At 34.8% G+C, this 14,788-nt stretch overlaps 2 protein-coding genes across 2 annotated transcripts; one reads left to right on the top strand and one right to left on the bottom strand.

The window, feature by feature from the left end:
- Positions 1-3,029: 3,029 nt before the first annotated feature.
- Positions 3,030-8,159, bottom strand: LOC147284729 (G-protein coupled receptor). Its single transcript, XM_086243477.1, has 17 exons — positions 8,023-8,159; positions 7,844-7,935; positions 7,680-7,718; positions 7,470-7,523; positions 7,262-7,336; positions 7,101-7,166; positions 6,922-6,964; positions 6,248-6,293; positions 5,693-5,786; positions 5,550-5,602; positions 5,351-5,435; positions 5,148-5,250; positions 4,977-5,069; positions 4,478-4,544; positions 4,055-4,121; positions 3,893-3,946; positions 3,030-3,409 (listed from the first exon to the last, which is right to left on the bottom strand). Exons 1-17 carry the CDS (start codon positions 8,114-8,116, stop codon positions 3,266-3,268), a joined length of 1,269 nt encoding a protein of 422 aa, XP_086099603.1. The 5' UTR covers positions 8,117-8,159; the 3' UTR covers positions 3,030-3,265.
- Positions 8,160-10,713: 2,554 nt separating this feature from the next.
- Positions 10,714-14,783, top strand: LOC147284728 (uncharacterized). The gene is made up of 7 exons (XM_086244040.1): positions 10,714-11,319; positions 12,007-12,149; positions 12,448-12,719; positions 13,075-13,229; positions 13,527-13,789; positions 14,091-14,153; positions 14,260-14,783. Exons 1-7 carry the CDS (start codon positions 11,067-11,069, stop codon positions 14,515-14,517), a joined length of 1,407 nt encoding a protein of 468 aa, XP_086100166.1. The 5' UTR covers positions 10,714-11,066; the 3' UTR covers positions 14,518-14,783.
- The last annotated feature ends 5 nt before the right edge of the window (positions 14,784-14,788 follow it).

Raw genomic sequence — 14,788 nt, 5'->3', positions numbered from 1 at the left:
TGAAATCCATGACTTTTTTAGGACACATAGATTTCATTGGAATCTATTAAAATCTGAGTTTGAGACACCTTAATTTCTTTGAAATCTATTAAAATCTGAATTGTGAACACCTAAATTTCATTGGACTTTTAAAATCTAATAAAATCTAAGTTGGGCCGGACACCCCCCTAAGATTTTAGATTCTTAGAATAACATGTTAGCAAGCATTGGAAGGTTCATTTATATATAATTAAAGAATAAAATTAAAGCCTCTTTGCTTAAAGCTAGTAAATTTCTTCTAATTGAATTTCAAATTTCTTGGATAATTCTTGTCACATATATCACACAAACATTTAAGTAGTAACCCATGACCCTCCTCATTCCTGGATGAGAAGAAGTTTCACCATCCCATATGTTATTGGATGACATATGTGACAAAAGCTGGTCAACCTGGAATTGTTTGTTGTTAATCGTCACCTGCTCTGTTGACAAAGCTATATACAACCCAAAATAGATGATTCACGGTATCTGATATAGTTAGTAGTGTCTGTAATGATATCGTAGACCAAGCCAAAAATAAGAAGGTTGAAACCTTCATATCTTTCCACAACTTTGGCCACAATTTTTTTCCTCCTTGTATTAAATGTTTACCCAAGTTATATATAATGTTCACATTAGAATTGAATGGACATACATATTGACCTATCGCCCATTGACCCATCTCTCCAAATGCTCACTCCATGTCTCAAGGTATTGTTGGTTATGTGGTTCAATACAAGTTATGAATGTAGACGTGTTGATCTCATTTTAAAAATATGACACAATAATTTATAATATACATGTTAAGGTAATCCACTACTAATAATATTGAGATTTTTTAGATCAACATTTAGATAGGTAGTTAGACTTACCTTCATTTTGTATTAGATCTAAGTAATTAATTTGGTCCACAATATCAATGTTGGATCAAATTTAATAGTAGGTCCACGTTTTTCTGTTCCCTAACAAACATAACGTCTTGCAATATATATTTTTTGGTTCGTTTTCATTCCCCTAATATTAACGAATTGACATAGATTGCTTTTTTTTTTTTTTTTTTTTTTGAGAAAGCAATAACATTGCATAAAATCAGTCAAAAAAGTATAAAAAATACAAAGTTATGGCAAAAAAACCCTACAATAATAGACCAAACAAGTTAAACGCTTACAACGAAATAAGAGCCTAATCTCGTAACGTCGGCATCGAGCAGACACTACAACCGTCAAACGAAGCCAGCGAGGCACCATGAAATTAGCGAACTAGTCGCGTTTTGGTCCACAATCCAACCAACATCTCTAAATCGAGTTTGACAATAGATAAAAGTGGCGAATTGGGTAGTAATTAATAATCGGCAGGACCGGTACTAGCGAGCAAAGTGACATCTCTACTCCTTGTGACGAGAACCAGAGACAAACTAAAAGAAAGATCTCCAAAGAGCAACTAAGCGTCGTTGAATATCCAATGTTGCACAACACATAGATTGCACACAACGTCACAGATAGAACAAACCAAAGCGGTCAGAAAAGCTCTCCTTTATTGAAATGAAAAAACTCTCACAAAAAGAGAGGAGAGTGTCCCATAATACCAACCAAAACAATAAAAGAAAAAGAGAAGGAGAAGGGAGAGGCGGGGGTAGGAGCAGCGAGCTTGTGAGGAACACAGGAGTAGGGTGAAATCCGAAAATTTCCAATTTTGGAACGTCAGAATCAAATCCGAAATCTGAAAATGCCGAATTTCAAAAATTTCGAAAAAATTGGATTGGAATTGGAATGTAAATTTCGATCCGAAAAATTTCAAAATTTTTCAAAGACATTCCGATTTGATATTTTGAAATTATGCCAATTTATTCCGTATTTATATTAATATTATATCATTTATTTAGTTTTCTACTATATGTTTTATAAATTTGTTATTTGTTTCAAATATACACATACATATATATTAATAAAAATTAACTAATACTATTAATATAAACATATGTATATATAAATATATGTGTAGCATAATAACATAAATGCTAACAAAAACACTCACATTTTTTATACGTGTAATTACTAAATGTTTGAGTTTATTATATTTAAAATTTCAAACATGATATATATAATATATATATATATCATATGTGTGTGTGTGTGTATCTAGTAGTGACATTTATTCTCACCATGTTAGATGAGGTCCAAAGATTAATCCCCTCCTCTAAATATTAGATATGGGCTATTATACTAAAATAAAATAAAAAAAGTAACGTGAAAATTTTGATTTTTTATCTAAAAATTTTGAATTTTTATCCAAAAATTTCAAATTGAAATGATATGTTGAAATTCCAATTTTTTGAATTAAAATTGAAACATCTATTTTTAATCCGATCAGTCCTAATCATACCCCTACACAAGAGCCACCGCCCCCACCCCATTATTCCTTTATTTGATTAATCGTCATTCTTCTCTTATTGGTGAAGCTTTACACGGTATTAAGCTATCCTTGTGGCTTTTTGACTTGAGATCTATAATATTAGTAAATAAATTGTTGTTGTGTTGCCTGTTACACGTTTCTGGGCATATAGAAAGGTGAAATTAATCTAAAGCATGATAATGGGAATACAGGTTAACCTGAACAATCCAATGATATTATAAAGAAAATATAGGCAGGGTTGGAGAACTACTCCTCTAGGATCTGATTCTTCAATTGGAGATTTGCATATGACAACTTATAGGCATCAAAAAAAGGAGCATATGCCATATAGTTCGTATATCCGTAGCCTTTTGATTGTTCCTAGCAACTTTGCTACTCCACGTAGATGGGCAGATGGCAATGCTGACATGGTATTGAACTTCAAACAGACCCTCATATTATCAATTTCACATGTCAGCTCCAAACAACGAAGTAAAGATTAAACAGATGAAATTTTGCATTAGAAAATTTGATTGTAGGGCTGTGTAGATTCAGAAATCATTCTACTTGATCCTGATTCACAGTCTAGTAACAAAGTATCTCATGTAGATTGCTTGCCAAGATAAAATTACCATTTGATTGTATTCTATGAGTTACCAAGTCTCAGATGAAAAAGAAAAGATCAAAAGATGAGTGCTCAATGAATTCAGTTGAGATAACTTGATATTACATCTAAAATTACAATATCATGCTCTGAGATTTCATTTCAGTGAAAGACTAAAACAGGTTGTAAAGCTTCAAAACCCTCACATGTCATACTGGTACAAGTTAGCTGAGACTCACAGGTCCAAAACGTTCAAATTGCACCATATTTTCTTTCACTCGGCCTCCATGTTCCTTGATTAGAAGCAGAAGCAGGAGGGCGTTCCCAAGATGCTTCACTGGCAAAGGCGCTATTAAGGTCTTCTGGTCGGGTGTAGCTTTGCCCTACTCCACTCACCTATTTTTGTATCCCCAAATTCAACACCATTAGAAAGTGTACAGATGATATGGCAAACTGTATTCCAATTTGCTTCAGAATTGAGAACCGATTGAGCTCAGTTCCCTTGCTTTGCAAGGTTACTTTACAATTTTTTTTTTTTGGTCGAAAGAAGTTCATTGCAAGGATACTTTACAATTTAAAACTGAAATATCATAAGGGGGCCTAATATGTTCCTCAGAATCTGGGAGAAAAATACAAGGAAATTTCTATCTTAGCAATCAGAAGAAATCACGATGACGGTCAATATAGAACCTATATGTTGTTCATAAGGTACAAGATTAAGTAACAATGCCCAACACGATTATCATTATAGCACACAGCAGTGTTCATCACGAGAATCAGGGTAAACTCATTAGCATCTCATGCATAATCCATCAGGGTAACCAATCACCAAGTCCAGGGCTTATAACATAATTCTCTATGTTAGTGATGTATACTTACAGTTTCTAAACAAGCAGATAGAATTGTCATGCCCGGCAATGCATCAATCCCACGCTGCATGTCATCAAATAGAAATATATAATAACATACAAACTAAATCAATTATGAAAAACTGGAAATTAGAAAACCATCCAAGACTTTTAAGCAATAGAAACAGCCTACCCGCCGTTCAACTTGAGTCTTGTAAATAAACCCTCCACAACAAAACAGTGTTGATGAGACAGCGAATCTGATCCAAGACAGTTCATTCAAAACTTAGGATAAAAATACATAAATATTCAAATGATACATTCCAACTAAGAGGAAGTGATCGATACCGATTTATAATATATTGAAGGGAGTGAAGTTAAAGGCAATGCGATTTGTATCAGATGCCACAAGTCCAGGGCACGCACATGACACAAACTTTTCTACCATATCTATTAATATTGCATCTAAAGAACATATATTGGAAAATATATTTGTTGGCAATCAATGCCAATATTGCATATGATGCAGGTACTCACATCATATATTTTAGTTATTTAATTTATGCATGTTATTAACACTCATAAAATAGAAATTTTCAGTGGGAACTGCCCTTACATGCAGGATAAAACTCCAAATATAGCCCATCCTCTTGTACTGTCTCCATTTTGATTCTGCCTATATTCTGCAAAATTGAACAAACCAAGCTCTGATTTTATGGAACACGGAGGTAAACTAAAGTAGAAGACAGCAATCTTTCAGTTGATATTTCAAACAATTACTTGTATCAATTCTAACAAAAGTACCCCTTCCTTGTTTCCTCTTTCCCTTATTGCCATTTAACCTGAACTTAATAATTCCTGAGATTAGATGACATTATCAAGGGACTCGTTCCTATTTAGTAGACAGTGAACAGTCTGCCAATCACATTTCACCACCAAGTTCTAGAGCAAGATGAATTGCTTTAACACAATGTACTACATTACATCTCCAGAACTTGTTCTATTAAGATTGGTCATGTCTCCTCATAATTTGGAACGGGGGATTTTCAGAAGAGTGAGGATTGTGACGGAATGCAAAAGTTTTCACTGACAGAAATATGAGCCTAGTAGCCTACCACACATTTTGGCAAGAATAAACTGGATGGGCTCATAACCCTCTACTGGGATAGTGATATTAACTTCATATGGAGTATCACGAGCCCTTTCACCTGAAAATTACAATTATAAATTAAGAAGACTTTGTGATACAGGACATCAACACCCACTACAGTAATGGATAGCCTTACATCTCCAATCAACATTTAACATTGTGGGTGACAAAGTAGTAGGAGGGCTCCCAGTTGCTCCTGACCCTGATAACTTAACATCCAGGCCATTTTCTGGTAAGACCTGCAAATAGTTTATCAAACAAAGGACAGATATTTGGGCCAATTTATACAATAATAAAAAGTTTCCAATGCATGCATCAAAGTGTAAGGAAGTTGGGTACTTGAATAATAGGTTTTTGCACCAAAGTGGAAAGGGAAGCAATTGCAGTCATATAAAGGGTTACATGTCTCTGCTGCGTCCCAAAGCTGCAAAATGCAAACTTTTTATTCATTAGGTTGATGGATACTTTTTTTTTGGGGGGGGGGGGGGGAGGGGAGTGGTGTTAAATAAAGAAAAACAACTCATAGAAAATTGCATACCTAAATTCATGGTGAGACTTTTCATAGCCCAATTTAGTCATGCCATCATAAACCTGCAAGTTCATAAAGAGTGGTTCCTTCAGTAAATAATTTACTTCAATGTACAAAATAATATACATCAATGAGAATAAAACAATTCTTACAAGTTCCCACGAACGTGGATGGAAACCTACAGTGAAGCCCTTAAATACTCGTGGACCTGGTTTCTCACATGGAATGGCAAGTTCGACAAAAACTCTGAAACATTTAGAAATAGAAACGGGATTGGGGATACATGATATTCACATAATAAATTAATGCTCCTGTGTTGAAGCATTTTTGTTATCCTAAAAGCAGCATTAACCATCATTGCCTTTGCATTTGTTCTATCTAGAAGCAAAGGTTTCCCCTCAATTGACATATTTTTCAGATATTAATTAGCGCTTGTGCTGGGTAACTAGGTGATGTAGTTCACTTTTATGATCATACATATTATTTCCCGGTAACTTTACACATTTTCTAAACTCAAAGAGCCTATGAAATTCAATATGAGAGGGCCTTCATATTCTACCTATTCATCTTCAACAAAATAAGTCCAAAGATCAAACATTGGTATCATAATATCACTGATGTATTGATTGATTGAATTAAAAGAGATTTAACAATACACTACATTGTAATGCAACAGAAAGTGGAATTCAAGGTACTATTTAAAAGACCTGCAAGTTGACTCATAAGTGACCTTGCAGATGCATCCAGGTTCACCTGAAAAAAAAAAAAAAAAAAAAGGTAATAATAACAATTAGTCTTAAATTACTGAGGATGTCTCAGAGTCACAGAGGCAATACAAAATTAACTATCGAGATGCAATTTTAAGGAGCATAAATTTGTAAGAAAGTAGCTGTTTGATAGAAAGCAGGACAAAGCAATGAAACTTAAACGCCCGTTAGTGATGTAATTATGTATGAAATATGAAATTTCTTGAAGTTACTTGGAGTTTCCACCTGCCACTTTTTGTCTTCCTCTCCCTCTCTAGTCTTCTCTCTCTTTCTTGATGAAACTGTCAGAAACTGTTTCCCATTCTTGAAAATTTCAGAAACTATCTCTAGTGATATCTTAAATTTTATTCCCAAGAACTCAGCTTCTTCCCCTCTCCCTATCCGCCTAAATTTCTAGTTCTCACCACCTTTCTTATAAGCAGCCCCTTTAATCACAAGGATTCCAATTTGTTAAGGGTCTCCAAAGAATTTTCTAATATTACCTGCTGTGCTTCAACCAAAGACAGTAAAAAGATCCCACAAGATTACAAATCTCTATATATTCAAAAGGGGCCATATCAATTCCTAGTATATGTGCAACCACAGATGAACTTAGAAATGAAAGGTCCACAAACCTCTGCATTGTCCATTTAAACAACTTCCACATGTAATGTTTACCTAAATTTACAGAAGAAAAAAAATCGTGAGAGAAGTGGAATGACAGCCAAATAAACAATGTCTTAAAAAATTGTAAACTTCTTAGAAAATAATGAGGGTGTGGGAGGGTGAAATAGTTTTTCCAGCATAAACCAACCTGAGCTGTTCGCCCCATTTCATCATAACTTTTCTCACAATTCTTCAGGTCACCATTGTAATATCCCTATATAATCAATAAATTGAGATAATTACAACAGCTGGGTTTCCCTAATCAAGCTGTGGTACTGCTTGAAAAGTTAAAACCAAAAAGGAGCTCACTTGAACAAAGTCACCGTGTCCCGAACCAGAAACAAAGCGGTTGAACTTATCAAATCGACCAAAATCAACATATCCCTGCAGCACAATGAGCATGTGTCCACAACAATAAAAATTTCTGATCGACCACCAATTATGAAGCTTATCAGAATTAGAAAACAAGAAAAGGCGTAATGATAAAGTACTTGAGAACATGGGTGATATGGACTACCGTTTGTGATCTACTCTGCACATCTTTGCAAAACCGAATCACCAAGTCGGAGTCCTGCACCGAAACCAAGCTTATAAGGAACACCTTCTGGATTATGAATCATGAACTGAGATAATTACGAATCATTACAGCAATACTATAATGCATAATTATACATACACTATACTCTAACTACGAACTATTACAGCTATACAATGAAATTGGAATTACCTTCCCTCCGTACTCAAAAGAATGTCCAATCCAGCTACTCTGGTTAACAGCTTAAGAGAGAACAACTTCATCTAAATTCAAATCCAAAATCGAAGGCACAATTAACTGTATTAAGCATTATTATTGTGTAATTTACAAGGCAGATTAACTGTTTGTGAGGATACAAAATCGACAACGCGGCTAGAGTTGTCGAGAACGTAGCAATTGGATCTCGGTGCCGCGAGTGAGGCAGCTTGAAGAGCCTGGAATACAAGAACTGAAAACAAAATTGAAAGCTTATTACAAATGACGGAATGGCAAGGTCAGTGTTAATTGTTGAATACATGACGGAATGGTGACCAACCTGTGAGTGTAGCTAGTGCAAGCGAAATGCAACGTGAAGAAGAAGATGAAGAAGAGGAAGAAGGCAAGTCGAAACGGCGTCGCAGGCTCTGCATTGCTTAGCTTGTACTGTCTGTCAGTATCCGGAGCCGAGGTGAAGAAGGCGCTTCAGGATTCGGGCTGGGCCGTGACCGTCTGGGCCTATGCCCATTTTTTTAAGGAGAAAACCGACTTGGTGCCTCTAATTTGAGCCAAGTTCTAATCTAGTCTCTATAGTCAATAATGCTAGTTGTCCCATATTTTTTTTCCCACATTTGTATCCCACCTGATGTGTCATTACTTTACTGGAAGGGTATTTCCTTTTTCTTTTTTAGGTTTTATTTTTTAATTTTTAGTGTCCAATGTATGGATGCCATGTAAGATGGTATGAAATTGTGGTATAAAAATGTGGTAAGTGTAGCATTACTGTTTTAATTGTTATAATTTTAAGAATAATGCTATACTTACCACATTCTTATACCACATTCTTATACCATCTGACGTGCTATTACTTTATTGGACAAAGTTTTTCTTTTCCTTTTTGGGTTTTTATTTTTATTTTTTAGTATCCAATGTATGAATGCCATGTAAGTTGCCACATAAGGTGGTATGAAATTATGGTATAAAAATGTGGTATATGTAGCACTACTGTAATTTTAATTATATAGTTTACAAATTGTTATAATTTAAAGATATATTAATATTTTCGTTCATTAAATTTGTTCTTTAAATTGAAACAATTTATAAACTATAAGACTAAAATAAAACAATTGAAATTACACGGACGAGTAAAGTGAAATCTAGCCATTAATAAATCATACTCATTATATATAGATAAATATATAAATTGGACTCCATTAGTGAATTGCATATTTGCATTACAATGATTAGTTCTTTGTTTATATCTATGGGGAGATAGAATGATCAATGATGGATGCATGTGATGTGATGTACAACTTGTACTGTCAACACTTTATATAATGTATAATATATCAACATTGATTTATTGTGATTAAGATGATATTATTGACATATACTATGGTTTTGTGAACATAAGTCAAATTAAACAATGGATCACGAGGAAACATGCCGTCCACTGTGTTCAATAGAAATATCTAAAAAGGAAATACTTGATGCACCATGGACTATTCTATTGAATAAGTTAAAACAAAAATAGTAAACACCACCCGCTAACACAGAGAGTACTAAATAAAAATAATAAATGGATTGGGTTATGTTAGACTACCTTAATTTTGACACAATAAAGTCATTTAATTGGTGAACATATTTGTTAACATTTTTTTTTGCCATGAACTTATTTCTTAAAATGTATTTTATGAATTATTGAATACATATAAAATTATTTTATATAGTTTTATTAGTTTCAAGATTAAGTCATTTTTTCTTTGTAAGCAAATTACTAGTACGCATAAAAAAATAATATATTACTTTCAAGGCTGAAAAACTCTTCAAATTATGCAAGTTTGATTCATTATTTTTAAGGAAGTGGAAAACTAAATTTCGTAGGAAAAAACTTACTTATAACAAGGATAGGGAATGACTAGGCATCCCATGAGATATGGTTTATCTTGAAATTGAAGAAAATTTTATGTGATTGAAGTATAAGAGTATATGTGTCATCATGTTATTGGGTTATGATACTCAATCAACCATATTCTTGTAATAGAGAAGTTTCTCTCAATTTTGTAATAGTAAAAACAATTTTCGTGTGCATTAAGTGACTCTTATACTGCTGAACACTTGGTGTAATACCAATTGCTTAACAGTTATAACTGCATTTATTGATCGATTGTTTTCTTTGTTTTGTACTTGAATTTTAATATTTGTGACGTTGATGATAATTTTTTTTATAGTGTGTTTAAGAATATATTAGCGATTTTATTAATTTAAGATTTCAAATTAGTGCTTTTAATGGAGGATATATGGTGCAGCGCTTCGAACATTTATTTTTTAAGTATATTATTATAAAGTTTATTTTACAGTCTTTAATAATAAACAAACTCACTTAAAAAATTGCAATGATAAATAGGTCCACATTGTACAAATAAAACTTATATTATATTTTCTTATGTGTTTTAGATGCCGAGCGCTCGGCATATATATTTTTTTAACTAGGTAAATTGCCACTGTCGCACAGTGGCAATTAGTAACAGTATAACATGAGTGTTTTATGTAATTTAATAGTTACTATTACACAATAACAATTATCGAATGCTCTGTAAATAGACAGTGGTAATTAGTAACAGTATAACATGAGTGTTTTATGTAATTTAATAGTTACTATTACACAATAACAATTATCGAATGCTCTGTAAATAGTGTCGAGTCATCAACTCATTAAAGTGAACTGGTCTATCAATGTGTTTTTACAAGTGGGTAGATCGATGAACTTTTTCATTTTGGACTTTAAATAAAAAACTTGTTTTTTTTTTTATATATATTAAAAATAGTAGTCTATCGCTTATAATTAACGGACTCTTAAAAGGAGAATAACAACAAATTGGATTTGAACTTTGAAGTATGTAGTAGAATCTCCAAAATGTTAAAAATGGGAAAGAAAAGGGACAAAGAGAAAAAGAAAAAAAGAAGCAAAAAAGAAGAGGGTGCAGCAAACGACCCCAAAATGGCATGGCCATTATGCCATTATTCCTAAACGAAAAGGAAAAAGCATTGATATGTCAAAAAAGTCTCATAAGACAGAGCAACACAACACTCTTCTCTACTTGAGCTCCGTGCTCGGATTCTCTGAACAACAACACAAGACCAGACCAAAGAACGAGATTGAATTCAGATTTTGAAAATAACATCACAAACAGCATTTGAACGAAAGCCAAAGGCAGTCTCTGAACAATACAAGTGTCTTCTACCACAGCAAGCCAAATGTTCCAAAACCACCGGTCGCAGTCAAAAATCGAAACCCTAAAATGCCGGCGAGGAGACCCCTCCTCCTCCTAGTAAGGGACCTCGCCGACGACCCAGAAGAAGCTAGAGCTAGAAGACGACGAGATGGCCAAGCACTCGGTGGGGTGGGTCGCGTCGCAGAAGCGCTGGCTCCTGGCCTTCCTCGTAATGCTCTCCGTGTCTACCTTGATCGCCTTCTTCATCAGAGCCGCTTTCGACTCCTGCGATCGCAACCACCTCGACGTCGTTGACAACAAGAGGGTCCCCTTGGGCTCGCCCATTGGGACCAGTCCTAGCCCCCTCAGCTTCATGAAGTCCAAACTCGTCCTCTTAGTCTCGCACGAGCTCTCTCTTTCTGGTACTCTCTAAATTTGATGAATTTATTGTCTTATTGATCTTTCATTGTGCATAAAGTTATTGATTACAATGTGAGCTATTAGTATAATCAGTTTATTAAGTTAATGACTGAGAAAGTTAGCAACTTTTGATTCAAACACACTCATATTAACAAAACCCATGAATAATAACAGGTTTTCGAACTAAGGAATGGATTTTTAAAACCCATTTAAATTAAATGCTTATTTATTGGGATACACTTGTTATTGAATCATACGAGGAGGAATATTTCCAAAATTTTTGTACCGTGATGTGTCATTTGAAGAATGCCGCTTTCCCGTGTGAGGAACTTTGTCCTTGCATGGAGGTGTGAACACACCAACATTCATTAATGTTCATGTTTTTCTTTGGTTATATTTCCTTTGTACATTCATTTTTGTTCACTTTTGTATATTCATTGACATACTGAAATAACAACATGGAAAAATATGTACATTGGGGACTTTTGCTAGGCTAGTATTTAACTCACGAAAGCTTATTTCTCTCATTAACCAAGGATGTGGCCGAAGGTATATTTTATCCAACCAATTTCTGCTCTCTCTCTCTCTCTCTAATTTAGATAATAGTTTCCTCAAAAGTGCTGCATTATTTACTTTTCATTTTGTATCTTTAGATTTTTCTTTATATGTAATATTGAATATTCTTTCAGGTGGACCTTTGTTATTGATGGAGCTGGCATTTTTATTAAGAGGTGTTGGCACTGAAGTTTGTTGGGTTACAATCCAGAAGCCGTCAGATACAGATGAGGTGGCATACAGTTTGGAGCATAAGATGTTGGACCGAGGAGTGCAGGTAACAAAATGTTCATTTTTTCAATAATCATTGTGGATGCCTTCTTTTGCTGTCTAGTTCTCTATATTATACAGCTATTTCTATCATCTCAATTTTGTGTGATCTCGGAAGCATTCTTTTGTTCAGCATGATCCTATAGAGGCCACATGTTAAGGAAACTAAGCGAAGTAAGCTATGCTAAATTATGGCCATGTCTGGCTTTGGCCTGCTACATGCTATTTCCTGTTTCTGATAGGTTGGTTTGGTTTCTCCGTAACTTCTCACCAAGTTGCTAATTATACTTCTATACATCTGCTAGGTCTTCTCTGAAAAGGGCCAAGAAGCTATAAATACAGCACTCAAAGCTGATTTGGTTGTCTTGAACACTGCGGTTTCTGGGAAATGGTTGGATGTTGCACTGAAGGAAAAGGTTCCCCATGTTCTTCCGAAAGTGTTGTGGTGGATCCATGAAATGCGTGGCCATTACTTCAAATTGGATTATGTCAAGCACCTCCCCTTTGTTGCAGGTTCTATGATTGATTCACATGTAACAGCAGAATATTGGGAGAATAGGACTCGAGAACGTTTGGGGTAGGCTTCAAGCTTCAAATTTTGTCATTGAGCTTTGTGTTTCTTATAAAAAAAGAAATTTTTATTGGACGGTCTTAATTTAGTTACTCTAAATGCATCTCTTGGATGCTTTGTAACACATTTTTCAGGGCAGAGTTCTAAAATCCTGAGGTAATACTTTGAGTAAAAAATTGGATGAAAAAATTTTATCATTCAGAAAACTACAGCTGAACCTCAGAAATTGTGCTCCATAGGGAAAAGGTGTCCAACCGAAAAGGACACCCTTATTTCATTACATCAGGATATTGATATTATTTTGCTTTTTCTTTTTCTATATCAAATTGATTTACTATTTCCACTATTTTGCTCTCTGCAGGATCAAAATGCCTGAGACCTTTGTTGTTCACCTTGGAAACAGCAAGGAACTCATGGAAGTTGCTGAGGACAGCGTAGCAAAAAGGGTTTTGCGCGAGCATGTGCGGGAGTCTCTTGGAGTGCGAAGTGAAGATTTACTATTTGCCATCATAAACAGTATGTGTTTCGATCTGATTTGATCATGTCTCTTTGAGTATTGAACCTGCTTCTACGCTAGATGAGGACACTTGTTCTCCTTATTTAAATTTAAATGGTTCAGTCTGGTATAGCAACTAGTTACAAATTTACAAATGGCTATATGCTTCACCATGAATTGGGTTCTTTTATTTTCCTCTTTTATCTTGTCGTTGTTTCTTCTATGTTTGTGAAGGTTGTGTTAATTTCCTAAAAGAAAAGTGTTCTGGTTAGTTTATGCATCCCTTGTGAGCACTAGAGTACACTTCATGACTACAGGTGTTTCGCGTGGAAAAGGCCAGGATCTATTTCTGCGTTCCTTCTATGAAAGCCTGCGGTTGATCCAAGAGAAGAAGCTGCAACTGCCAAGAATGCATGCAATAGTTGTGGGAAGTGACATGACTGCTCACACCAAATTCGAGTCTGAATTACGTACCTTTGTAAGGATGAAGAAAATTCAAGATCGCGTTCATTTTGTGAACAAAACTCTAACTGTAGCTCCATATCTAGCTGCAATTGATGTCCTTGTTCAAAATTCCCAGGTATTGGAAACATTTTTTTTTTTATTAAATGTATCTGATATGCTGTTTATATAAAAAACTATGCTGTTTATATAAAAAAAATTGCTGATAGAACATGTGATCCATGTAGAATGCTAAACCATGGTTTTTAATGTGAAGCAGTGTCCCATTAGCTTAACAGACAAAGCATTAGATGCATACAAAGGCATTGAAATTATTGTCTTTCTCCTGCCAGTCTTGACCTAATGTGGTTGGAATTATATAAATCTTGTTAATATATCCTTTTTTCATCTTGTAATCTTTCTTTAACCCTTAAATATAGGCCCGGGGAGAATGCTTTGGTAGGATAACTATTGAAGCCATGGCATTTCAGCTGCCTGTATTGGTAACGAACTTTCCTCTTGTTATTTGGCATAGTTATCTTGTAACTAATTCTTTTGTATTGCTGCTGCTAATCTTGTTGACCATTCCAAATCAAAAACTTTTGTCAGGGAACAGCAGCAGGTGGCACCACAGAGATTGTAGTGAATGGAACAACAGGTTTCTTGCATCCTGTTGGGAAAGAAGGAATTACTCCTCTTGCAAAAAATATTGTTAAACTTGCCACTCACGTGGAGAGGAGGCTTACAATGGGGAAGAGAGGCTATGAAAGGGTTAAAGAAAGGTTTCTTGAACACCACATGGCAAATAGAATTGCTGCAGTCCTGAAGGAGGCCTTGCACAAGTCAAAGAGCCACTCAGATTCCTAACACTTTGACGGCCCTTTTACTTATTGTCAAGTCTACACGTTTAACTCAGGATGAATTACTTTACCTTAGTAACATGTTCTCTTCTCTTGTTGAGAATTCATTGCTTAGCAAAAGAGGTTGAAGTGCACTAGATCAGTAGGTCAAATTTTCTGTTATGGTGACATGATTGTCCCTCGAGATTTTCTCTTTTCTGTTTTCTTATAGGGCTGTACATCATGTACATATTTAAGACAAAGCATCAATGTATGACATGATTGATTTTGATATAGCT

The sequence above is a fragment of the Dryas octopetala genome, chromosome 5, assembly GCF_963921425.1.
Source record: "Dryas octopetala chromosome 5, drDryOcto1.1, whole genome shotgun sequence".
In the NCBI taxonomy this organism is placed as follows: Eukaryota; Viridiplantae; Streptophyta; class Magnoliopsida; order Rosales; family Rosaceae; genus Dryas; species Dryas octopetala.
Note: the sequence above shows the minus strand (reverse complement) of the source record. Positions and strands in the feature narration are given on the sequence as shown.

Excerpts from the sequence above, each read along its gene's own strand:
- LOC147284729 (XM_086243477.1), bottom strand. The coding sequence starts at position 8,116 with ATGCAGAGCCTGCGACGCCGTTTCGACTTGCCTTCTTCCTCTTCTTCA. Across the intron at positions 5,070-5,147 it reads GTTAAATGTTGATTGGAGAT|GTGAAAGGGCTCGTGATACT; the intron begins GTAAGGCTATCC and ends TGTAATTTTCAG. Across the intron at positions 3,410-3,892 it reads TATCTGCTTGTTTAGAAACT|GTGAGTGGAGTAGGGCAAAG; the intron begins GTAAGTATACAT and ends ATACAAAAATAG.
- LOC147284728 (XM_086244040.1), top strand. The coding sequence starts at position 11,067 with ATGGCCAAGCACTCGGTGGGGTGGGTCGCGTCGCAGAAGCGCTGGCTC. Across the intron at positions 12,150-12,447 it reads TGTTGGACCGAGGAGTGCAG|GTCTTCTCTGAAAAGGGCCA; the intron begins GTAACAAAATGT and ends TACATCTGCTAG. Across the intron at positions 14,154-14,259 it reads CATTTCAGCTGCCTGTATTG|GGAACAGCAGCAGGTGGCAC; the intron begins GTAACGAACTTT and ends AACTTTTGTCAG.